The sequence below is a fragment of the Pipistrellus kuhlii genome, unplaced genomic scaffold (genome assembly GCF_014108245.1).
Source record: "Pipistrellus kuhlii isolate mPipKuh1 unplaced genomic scaffold, mPipKuh1.p scaffold_m20_p_10, whole genome shotgun sequence".
Taxonomy (NCBI): Eukaryota; Metazoa; Chordata; class Mammalia; order Chiroptera; family Vespertilionidae; genus Pipistrellus; species Pipistrellus kuhlii.
In genome coordinates, this window is record NW_023425405.1 from 15,809,731 (window position 1) to 15,822,015 (window position 12,285).

The following is a 12,285-nucleotide window of genomic DNA, read 5'->3' on the forward strand; positions in this document are numbered from 1 at the left end:
TTTTATTTATTTTAGCTCAAATCATTTTTAGTGCCTTGCTTTTGCTAGTTTTGGGTTTCATTTGCTCTTCTTTATTTTAAATTCTAAAACATAAAATTGAATTATTGATTTAAGATTTTTCTTCTTTTTTTAGTTAGGTGTTTATTGCTATAAATTTCATTCTGAGCACTGCTTTTACTGCATCCTATAGGTTTTGGTAAGTTTGTGTTTGTATTTTCATTTATATAAAAGGATTTTCTAATTTTTATTCTAATTTCTTATTTGACTAGTTGTTTAAGAGTATGCTATTTAATTTCCATATTAGTTGTTTAAGAGTATGCTATTTAATTTCCATATTTTGTGATTATATGCTACTTTAAGACCATTCTTCAGAATCTATGCTACCTTAAGACCATTCTTCAGAAATCTACATTCTACCCTTAATTCAAAATCTTGCATTTACCCAGGTAACTTATAGGTTGTCAGTCAGAATCCAGTGAGTAAAACAGAAATAGGTCTGAGTATTTCAAAGAGAGGAATTTCATGAAAAGAATTGGTTGCATGGGTATTGGAAGACCTGAGAGGCCAAATAGCAGTAACACACACACACACAAACACACACACAAAACAAACAAACAAACAAACAAACAAAAAACAACAGAAACAGCAACAGCTGGAAACTACTACCATGGAGGGACAAAGAAAATATATCATGTTAACAAATCCTAGATGCTGAAGTTACCTGGAAGAAGCTAGAAGCTAGCTCAAAGGAAACAAGAGCCATTGGAGAGATTTTCTGCTGCCTGAAGATACAGCCTGAGAAAAAGGAAAATATGTCTTCCTCCCTTCTCTCTTCTGCCATGTTGGCATTCCTAATGATGGAACCCAACTGAAAGTCAAGTGACATAGGATCCTGAGAAAAGCAGCCCTCAGGAGAAAGCACGATCAACCAACACAAAATTCTGAGAACATGAAGACTCAGATCCAACAAAGAAGGCCCCTCTAAATAAGAGGAAATTTCAGTAGAGACTTTATATAAGTGGAGAGGCAAAGAATGCAGATATTTGGAATAAGAATGTTCTGGGTTGCAGAAAAAAAGTGCAAAGTCCCTAGAAAGTAGCATGCTTGGTGTGCTAAGGGGCAGGTGAAGCCAATGTTCCTATAATAACAGAGAATGAGCAGGAGAGTGGTAGGAGATGAGATCAGAGGGAAGACCAGCAGCAGATCACATAAGGCTTTATGTACCATACTATGAACTTCAGATTTTGCTCTGAGATGAAGTTATTGGAAAGTTTTGAACAAAGGGACATGATCTCACTATGGTTTAAAAGGATCCTTGTGGCTGCTTTGAGGATAACAGACTTTACTAGGGTAAGAGACAAAGAGAGAGGACAGTTTAAAAATTATCTCAATAATCTAGACAAGGTAGTTTGGACGAGGGCCCAAGAAGTAGATGAGGAGAGGTAGGATTTTGGACATATATTGAAGAAAGAGCTAACAGTTTCATTGTTTGGTTACATGTGGGTGTAAAAGAAAGCCAGGAGCCCAAAATGACTTAGACTCGAGAAGTGCAGGTTTGGAGGAATTGGGAGCTCACATATGGACACCTTTAGTTTGAAATAAACATTAGATATCCATACAGAGCTGTGGTGGAGCTATATGATTTGGGAGATGTTTGGATTGTAGATGTAAATATGGGCATTGTTGGCATACAAATAGCGTTTGTCTCAGTTTGGGTTCCCCTAGAAGCAGACCCTGACAAGAATTTAAGTGCAAAGTAGTTTATTTGGACAGAGAGTCCAAGAATTAGCAGTAGAGGAGAAATGAGCCAGAGCAAGGGAGGAAGTCAATAAAAGGTGCATTATAAGGTAAGTTATCCCCATTGGTAACTGGCATTCTGTAATTCTGGGAAAGTACAGAACTGGCCTCAAAGGTATCCTAAACCAAGAGGCCAGAAAGCAAGATTAATTTTTCACCAAACTGCCATCTATCTTTGATTAAGGATTGCTCTAGGTGCATTAACTCGCCAGCAATTGCAGCTTCTCACCTGGAGAGCCCAATGCTCTCTGGGCCAATAAAAGGTCCCAGGCAGAGAGCCAGAAGCAAGTCTCCCCAAAAAAGCAGTCCCCGTGTGTAGAGGTGAGTCTTGAAGGGATATTCGTGAGGTACCCACAGGATGAGACAATCTAGCATCAGCCCAACAGTAAGTGAGAGATCGAAGGAGTCCAGCCACCAGAGCACTACTGCTTTCCAACTTTGAGAGATCAAAGAAATGAGAAGGACCAGCAAAGGAGAGACTGAGGAGAGGCCAATGAAAAACAGACAGTGGAGTTCTAGAAGCCAAGGTAAGACAGTGCTCCTGGGAGGAAGAGATTAACTGTATCAAAAATGCCACAGAAGAAACAAGTAATGTGAGAACCCTTGCTGACCTCAACACGATCAATTTTGGAAGTGTGGTTCAGGACAGGGAGTGAGTTAAAAAATCAGAGACAGTCTGTATTGACAACTTTTCAAACAGTTTTATGGCAGAGAAATTGAATGGAAGCTGGAGGAAGATGTGAAGGTCAAAAGAGAGGTGTGTGTGTGTATGTGTGTGTGTGTGTGTGTGTGTGTGTGTGTGTGTGTGTGTTTACGTGCGCGCGCGCACGTGCATACCTTAAGGTGAAACACTGCAGCATGTTTGTATGTTGATGGGACTGATTCAGTCAAGAGGGGAAAACTGCAGAATTCATACCCTTACTAAATCACTAGGGAATGGGATCATGTGCACAACTGAACAGGAACTACCTTAGGTGTACAGATACTCGATCATAACAGAGAGGAGGCAGGGGGTATGGTCATAGATGTAGATAGGTGATGGACTGTTCGGAAATTCTCTTAATTGCATTATTTTTCACAGAAGTAAGGAAGCTGATATTTGAGAATTGAACAGGATAAGCTTTTGGAGAATTGGGGAGAAAGAAAGTGTGAAATACTTTTCCATTCAAGGTTGGAAAGAGATAAATACGAGAAGTGGAGAAGAATGGCAAGTAGCACCAAAGACCCACTTGAGCTGAGTGATCTTAAATTTAAAGTGAGTGCAGTCAGCATGGCTGAGTCTCTGGCCATGCTCAGCCACCTGGGTGCAGGCCTGGAATAGAAGAGATTAGATTTAACTAAGGTTGGGTATGTTTTATTTAAGACCTCTAATTTTTTGTGTTTGCTTCAAGAACAATTATATAGTAATTAGATAAGAAATAAACATTTCTTGGGAAAATCATCCTGAATGCCAAGAGTCTTGAGAATATGCTATAAGCAAAGATAGATAAAGTATAAGTTGTTTTATTCAATCCATTTTGAAAATATTGTTCTGCAAAAATTGACCTTTACCCTTAGTAAATGTGGTGAACTGGCTTTTTTCCCTGAGCCTCTTGACTCTGGTGGACCCTATAGCCACTGATTAGCTAAGGCAGTGTTTCCCAAAGTGTGGTACACATACCCCCAGGGGTACGGGAAGAGATTGGAGGGGGGTACACGTTGCACCGGAGTTTGGTGGGGATATGCACTGCACCGTGCTTAGCTGCGCCTAATTCTATGTTCTCATGAGTACAAGGGGTACTCAGCGTTACGAAAATTATAGAAGGGGTACACTTATATCAAAAGTTTGAGAAACACTGAGCTAAGGCATAGAACCCAACTGTAAGAACTGTAAATACTCTGAACCAGTTTACAAGAGGCTGAATCTATTACAACCACAGGGCTTGTAAAAAGCAACAAAGGTGTGTTTGAGGTAGCCCCGCCTTCTTCTAATAAAAATGTCTTAACTCTAGACCTGCTGTGGTAGAGCTCACATCCTTTGATTCCGGTAAGAAAGCCCTTTGAGACCTGAAGCTGGATAATTTGGACCCATATTCTACTCCTCGCCAATGGGAGTTAAAACACTGAGTCTTTCTATCCTAATTCCAATTTCTGAACAAGGTCAAACAGCCCATTTACAAGTACTCCGAAGACATCTATGGCAGATGTGGGCAATGAAAAGGGGTTTTGATACCGTTTCCTAAAAACAAAACAAAACAAAACAAAACAAAACAAAACAAAAAAACATGTCTACATTTTAACTCTTGGAACCTGTGAATGTGACTTTATGTGGAAACAGGATCTTTGCAGATGTTATGAAGGCTCTTGGGATGCAATCATTTTGGATTGAGGGTGGGTCCCAAATCTAGTGACTGGTATCCTTATGAGAAGGGAGACTTGAAACACACAGAGAAGGCCATGTGACTATGGAGGCAGATATTGGGGGGCTGGGTCAACAAGTCAGGATTGCCAGCAAGCACCAGGAGCTGGGACAGAGGCACGGGAAAGATTCTCCCTCAGAGTCTCCAGAAGGAACCTATCCTGCTGACATCTGGATTTCAGACTTCTGGCCTCCTGAACTGTGAGAGAATACATTTATGCTGTTTTTAAGCCACCACGTTTGTGGTATTTTGTAATGGCAGCCCTAGGTAACTGATGCAGGGAGTAAACTCATGTTTTAGTAAAGTGAGAAGTGGGAAAACAACATGGTTGGGAAAACAACAATGAAACATTCTTGGAACTAGGGAAAAGGCTGAGATCACTGGCAGTTCCTAAAAACCTCAGGGCATTTCCCTTATGTTCTCTCTAAGAGGAGATAATCTCCTCCCCCAGAAATTGGCATTTCCCTTACGTTCTCTCTAAGAGGAGATGTCTCTTCCCCCCAGAAATCACGTTTCCCGATCGTCTGGAAAACCCACAGTTATTTTGAGTCTATTGTCCCATTTCTATGAGAGTGTTTGAAATATTTTGCTCACCAGGAAGTCCTACCCTTATCATTCACCAGCCTGGTTTTTCAGTACCGACATTTCTGCTTGCAGCTGGTCTGAGCTGAGAAGCCTGTACTTGAGAAGGGCAGCCTCCCAGTCACCTGTCTCTCCCTGGATGCCTGACTTCTCTCCTCTGGAATGAAAAGCAATAACAGCCAGCACTGCACTGTGATGTTTTGGTGTTTTTGTTCACTCTGTTCTCTGCCTTAAGTGCTCTCCGGCCCCTGAGCGAGCCCCTGCTGGTTCTTGTAGACTTTGTCCAAACGACTCTGGCTCCCAGGAAGCCTCCCTGGAACCACAGGATCAAGGATGTTTTTTCTTCTATGTCCCGCAGAGCTGGTGCACTTTTATGAAAGTACTTAGTGGGTTTTATTACAGCTTATTTTTAATGGATCTATCCTGCCTGAAACACTCCAGAGGAAGTGTTATTCATGTCTGAATTATCAGAATGTAGTCTAGAAGCTGGCTCAGTAAGTGCTTTTTACATAAGTTGAGGAAAGCCCTGTCTTCAATAACCAAAGTTTCCTGAAAACACACAACTGCTATCGTTTAAGTTAATCTATTTTGGATTTCAAGCCATTAGAATTTGGCAATGAAAGAAAAGTAATATAAAACTGAAGTGTATCCCGCCTGAGCCAAGAGTTCAGCGCAGAATTCCTGGAGGTAAGTTTTTGCTGCTTTGCAGTTATGATCTGAGAACTTATTTCCTGGAAATGCAGTGTCACCCGTAGGACTGCAAAGGTCCTAAACATATGGGAGGTAGGCTCTTCCTATTTTGATTAGAGCTTAGAAGAGACTTTCCAGAATTAATCGCCCAAGAAGCATGCTGTGCCATATTCCCTCTCTCTGGTCATCAAAGAAAGCTGTATAGCAGATGGCATTCAATGAGATATTTATTACACCACGGTCTTTTCAAATGCCTGCTTTCATCGTACTCTGTTTGGAGTTATACCTAGAGTTTCACGTATTTGAAAAAAATTCAGAATGAATCCTCAGCTGTAATAGAAAAATCAACTGTGCTCTAAGCTTATATGTGAATATGCTCCATAGAAAAGATGAAAACGTTCAAACAGAAGCTGAGGGCAAACAGAGGAGGAAGGTCTGGGTAGGTGAGTATGTCTGTTCCCATGGGAACATAGGACTGCTGCCAACAAAATCCATGGGAAAGGCTACAGACTTTATGATTCAGGCTAAAATTAAATTTGTAAAGGAGTCAAAATACACATGAATCATCTCCTCTTTCAACCACTACGATTATTATCATTTCCCAGTCAAAACCTGGCCAAGAGTCACGACAACCAGCCTGTTGTGACAACTGAAGATGTTTGAACTAAGTAATCTCTCCACCGAGAAGTCCCTGCAGCTTCTAACATACACCACAGGCAATCAACATTCTTTCACCTATTAAGGCCATCTGGTACAATGGTCTCTATACCACCTAATTTGTGACCATTTTGGTCAGGGTGGTCTTCTCACTGTCCCCTGTACACTCGTGTTCGTTCATAATTCCAAAACTTTATTTCCACTCTTTGTCTGTTTTCCAGTGCATTTTCTCTCTTCACCATCTGTTGAAACCAGTTTATTCTTAAAATCCAGTCCCAGTATCACAACCTTATGACTGGAGCCTGGTTGAGAGCTAGTCAATGGTAGCTATAGTTTTGGTGATAAGTTCATTGATAGAATCACAGTGACAGAGTAAGTGGGAGGGAATAGTACCCTAATATCTCTTCTCCTACATTCTGATCTCCTCCAGGTACCTCCCACTGGCTAGAGGGTGACATTGTCCATGGAGGTCACATAAAGAAAATAGTAGAGAAGAGTCAATAGTCTGGGAGAATCAAAGAATAACCAGAACAGGTGTTTATTAACATTTTGCTGCCTGTTTCCTCAGGAAAGAACAATTGGGGTGGACAAGAAAGGTTTAGGTTTACAAGGACATTATTACAGAAAGTGTACAAAGTCTGTCATGTTGAACTGATGAACATCTGTGACATGGACCCATAGTATCTTTGTATTGTACAATGTTGACCTCAAGGATTTCTCTTAAAAGGATGAGAAACCCGAGGCATTAGAAGTTTCATTTATTCATATAAACCAGAGAATATAGTTAATTCATATTTAATAGAAAACTATAACAATGTTTAGTCCTTATCAAGCAGCAATTATATATATATATATTGTATTAATAAATATATATATATATATATATATATATATATATATATATATTTAAATTTTAAAAATAGTGAAGTTAACATTAAATTACCTAGAGGATAATATTTAGAGGAAGACTATGGGACCAAGCCTCAGACCTGGATCTCTGTGTATGGAATTGGAATTTTAGAAGAAATATTCTAATGGGTAGGGGAGCAAAATGTATCCTGGTGCCAGATTTCTAGTATCTTGAGTCATGGAAACTTGACATTGCTTCAATTTTGTAATACTCCTATGATCCCTGACCTATAAAAGTATTACGTGGGACTATTTACCAAACTCATCAACCCATGACACATCCATAAACACAAACTTGCCACAGTATTTTAGTTGTGTTAATGTTTTTTGTGAAGGGCAAAGAATGCTGAGGACTCCTGGGCCCACACATACATACATACCTATACACCCCAGTACCAGCCATCTTCTCTCTTCAGCAAAATTATTCTTGCTTTCCCACTTTTGTTTTCCAAAACAGAACAAGGTGAGTAAAACCAAACATCAATATGTTGAAGATACTTTTTTATTATATCCAGAAGTATCTTAATATGATGGGAAACAATATACATTATACCAATTTGCTTGGAGAAATCAAGTAGCTGATTATCCATCTGAGCTCAAATATGTGAGGTACCCCTTCCTTGGTTAGAGGATTATTCTTTAAACAATATCTTTTCCTGAAAAGAGTTCTCTAACAATATCTCAGGGAAAACTCTGGCTAACCTCAGGAGTTAGTTCTGTCTTTGGGAATGCTGGAGGTGCAGTGCCGCATTTTGAGTATCAGATTTATTAATATGTCCATCCTAATATTATTTTATTAGTGAGTTGACTTGATACTAAACTAGCCTAGATTGGGTTTCTCCGAAGAGATCCTGAGACTAAGATTGAGACTAGGAGTTATTTGGAAGGCAATATTGGGAAGCATTACCAGGGAAGGGAAGGAGCCAGTTAGAGGATGTGTTCATGAGGAGGTAACTGTGTGGGGAACTGGACTCATGTCTACTGTGTGACTCTGGGAGGTGGTGTAGAGCATACCCAAGAGTTGTCCCACCCAAAGGATGAGAAAGTTGGAGAATTAGCCACTAACTCCCACCTGTCATTAATTTGAAGGCTGTTTCTAGGGATGTTAACTCACTGGCACTTCAGCCTGCCTGGCACCCAGCATCTCCTGTGGTCAGAGAAAGCTCTTGTGTTAAGGCAGTGGTCGGCAAACTGCAGCTCTCAAGCCACATGCGTCTCACAAGCAGCGGTTTGCCGCTATGTTGATTAATGAGTTTGTTGATCACTGCTAGACTAAATGTTGCCTTGTAGTTGGAAGCTGTGAGGATTAGGCAATTGTGACATATTGTGTGCAAAGAGGTAAAGGGTAGTATATGACAGTAGTGGGTAAACTCATTAGTCAACAGAGTGACAAACCACGGCTCACAAGCCATGCCAACCACTGGGCTAAGGGATGCAAGCATTGGCAATAGAAAGCTATCAGCATGAATAGGAATGTTGAGTAACTAGCGAATCTGAGCAATGCACCAAAGGTACGGGCATAGCTGATTATAAACACACTATTAAAGGTTTCCTCTTAGTGGGAGGAAGCCAAAAGGCCAGCAACAGACGGTGGCAAGATATGGAAAGCATAAACTGTAATTCTTCTGATAGCAGTCCCATTTCTTCCCACATACGGAAGGCTTCACCTCAACCCCAGGCAGTCACTGAAGGTCAGGCTCAGAGAGGCCTGAGAAAAGTTTCTCCTTATCTTCTCAGAACACTGGGGCAGGTCAGGAGACAAGCTTTATAAAGCACAGCCAGCAAGAGTTTGCAGTGCCTTTCTGATAAATGGGAACTTCGTGTTTACATTCCAAGGAAATAATATTTCTTTTTCATGCTGTAAATTTTTTTTTAAAGGTAGACTTTTAATAACTGCTTTTATCTTTTATCACCAGGTTAAGTCGTGCAGTTACAAAGTAGACATTTCTGAAAGGATATTGTTTAAAAAAAAAAAAAAAAAAGCTCATTCTTACATAAATAGTATCTAGCACTTCATTGGGACACTGCTATTCAAAAGGCCCTGGCAAACACTCACACACACACACACACACACACACACACACACACCCGCCAGGCTGTCTGTACCGAGGGGGAAAAGATGCAAAGTCAGGGTGAGTTGGGTCATATTGGCAATGCTCAGAGCTGCCAGCAAGACCCCAAAGAGAGAGCCCAAGTGGGGTTTTTTTCTGGGACACTCTATTTGAATTATTGTTCAATCAGGCAACACAATAGACTTTGAAAAGAGAAGAGCAATTACTTAACATAAGGAGGTTACTACATTCTTTGGACTATGTGTCATCCATGTGGTTAATAAATTCTGACAGTCTCACACAACAGAAATAGGTGCCATCAATTGGCTGTGCAATGATAGGAAAGAAGATAACTAACTCTCCTTGGGCTTTTTGTTTGTTGGACAACATACTACTGATAAGCTATAAATGATACTGTGTTGTTATAAAAAAAAAAAATACACAGCATTTTCATTCATTATGTTTACAGGCATTCACCACTTAGTCAAGGTGAGGCTTAGTAAGTGGTTCAAGGCAATTTTATTACAGCAACATGTACTTATTTTATTCTAAAAGAATAAAAATGCATAAAGAGAAACAGCACTTATTTTTTGTCTGTCATCTATAGAATTGATCTCCTTTACTGATATACCCAAATGGCTCTCTGGCATCGACTTTTAGTGTTGCACACGATCCCCTAACTTTAATTTCTCTCTTCTGAAGGGTCTCATTTGAACTGACCTATGAGAATGCTGTCCATTGTCTATAAGCAATGAGAGAAAGATCTGTGGTTGCATGTAAACTTGTGACAGGTCTACGGATGAAGAGGTGAAGAGAGTGGTATAGAAGTCCGTGGCAATCCATCTAGGTGAAGGTAAAACCGGCTTCTTTGTACACCTGGAAGATTTTCTCAATGGCATTGACGTAGGCAGCTGTTCTCAGGTCCAGTCCCAGGTTATATTTCATGGCCGTGTGCATGATTTGCCTGGCCGAGTTCTCCATGGTGAAGGCTAAGCCAGAGTGCACGATGTCTTTCTCAGATGCCCCCGAGATCCTGGCTTGGAACTCTGATGTGGGCACAATAGGAATAGTCCCACTCTGCTTTCCAAATTTCCTTTCCAGACTCTCCTGAACCGACATGAGCAAGTGGTAGTTAGAATCCCTTTCATATTTGAAGGTCAAACGGCCATAGCTGACATGATTTAGGTTCTTCAGCCACTCAAAGTAAGATACTGTAACTCCCCCAGCATTCAGGTAGAGATCTGGAATGACCATGATGTTCCGCTCCAGGAAAATCTTATCCGCTTCCGGAGTTACTGGCCCATTGGCACCTTCAGCGATGATCTTGGCTTTGATTCTGGGCGCATTGAACTTGGTCAGCTGCTTCTCGCTGGCAGCAGGGATCAGTATGTCACAGTCGGCCTCTAAGATGCTCCCTTCATAAAGCTTTGCCTTGGGGAAACCCAGGATGGATCCATGTTGGAATTTGAAGTCTTCCAGTTCCTTTGGGTCGATGCCATCTGGATTCCATATACTCCCGTCAGATTCGCCAACGCCAACACACTTGGCACCAAAGCGATGCAGATACCTCATCGAGTGCAGGCCCACATTCCCAAATCCCTGGACAACAAACGTCTTATCTCCAAACCCTGGCGTCATCCCTAAAATGCTCATGTAAGAAGCTTCATTGATGAAGTTTCCGATGCCATGGAAAACTCCCCGGCCGGTAGCAGAGATGCGCCCGTGGATCCCACCCTGACTGATGGGCTTGCCAGTGACGCAGGCGTAGGCATTGATATCACCGTGCCGGATGACGGTGGCATAGGTGTCCGCAATCCAGGACATCTCTCGCTCACCCGTGCCCATGTCTGGGGCAGGCACGTCGATGCCCGGACCGATAAAGCCCTTCTTGGCCAGCTCCACGGTGAACCTCCTCGTAATCTTCTCCAGCTCGTTATCGCTATAGTTCTTGGGGTTGATCTTCAAGCCGGCTTTGGCACCCCCAAACGGCACATCCACCACGGCGCACTTGTAGGTCATCAGAGAAGCCAGGGCTTTCACCTCGTCTACGCTCACGTTGACGCTGTACCGGATGCCTCCCTTGCAGGGCGTGCGGTGCTGGCTGTGCTGGGCCCGGTAGCCCTGGATCATCTCCCAGGAGCCATTGTCGCGCTGGATGGGGAAAGCCAGGCTCAGCACGTGGTTGCAGGGCTTGATGATGTGCAGGATGCCACGCACCCGCTTGCGCTTCTGCTCCTCGCTCTCCTGAGTCTTGAGGTCCTCCACCAGCTTGTCCTCCACGATGCTGACGCCGCGGTCGAAGAAGCCCTCCACCATCTTGAAGAAGTTGGGGTCGTCCTCGCGGCCAGCCTCCGCCGCCGCCTCGCTGTAGGGACGCCGGGTGGGCGGCGGTGGGAGGCCTGGCTGTGGGGCGGCAGCGGCGGGGTGCCCATGGGCCCGGCCCAGCAGCGCTGCCGCGGAGCCCAGGGCGGCGGGCCCGACGCCGCTCGGTAGCAGCGCTTCGCCCAGGCAACGGTACATGGCAGCGGGCGGAAGTGCTCTCGCTGTGGGACTGAAGGATGGACCAGCGCGTGCTGCCCTTTGACCCGGAGCTTCCTGCCTTCTTGAGCAGGGTCATGCTGTGCAGTTAATCATTTTATTTCTCTGCAGGCTGGAAAGACACAGGATGACCCCCTTCAAGGGAAATACTGTTCTTCGATAAAACTTCCGCACAGTCCTTCCCCCTTTATATTTGTTGGTATGGCCCTGTCTCCACTGAAGCCTTACAAGCTTTTTGTACCTCTTAACATAAGGTGACCAGATTTTAACATTGGTAAAGCGGGACACCATAGACGGGGGTGGGGGTTGGGGGGTGGGGGTGGGGGTGTTCTTGATTAAAAATTTGGTCTATATGGAGCAACAAAAATTTTCATAGAACATGAAAATAGTATTGTAATATATATTTTTTAATTTCAACATAAGTACAATTTACAAATATAATAAATAAATAAAAATTATGTACAGGTATTATTTTATTCTTTGGCATATTTCTCATTTGAGTGAATTCTAACAACTGATCAACAATGCGAACTTTGATAATCAGTTCTCAACAATTAGTTGTTATTATTAAAGTTTAACATTATAAAATTAACAAAAATAATATAAAACTCATATCCTGGCTAAATAGCCATATGGCCGCCGAAAACTGTATATTCTCTTCC

General features: G+C 42.4%; 1 protein-coding gene across 1 annotated transcript; it reads right to left on the reverse strand.

Annotated features, from left to right (window-relative positions):
- Positions 1–9,460: 9,460 nt before the first annotated feature.
- Positions 9,461–11,620, reverse strand: LOC118713069 (glutamate dehydrogenase 1, mitochondrial). Its single transcript, XM_036427434.2, has one exon. The coding sequence runs from the start codon at positions 11,603–11,605 to the stop codon at positions 9,929–9,931; it is 1,677 nt and encodes a 558-aa protein (XP_036283327.1). The 5' UTR covers positions 11,606–11,620; the 3' UTR covers positions 9,461–9,928.
- Positions 11,621–12,285: the final 665 nt, after the last annotated feature.

Coding starts and splice junctions, on each gene's coding strand:
- LOC118713069 (XM_036427434.2), bottom strand. CDS start 11,605: ATGTACCGTTGCCTGGGCGAAGCGCTGCTACCGAGCGGCGTCGGGCCC.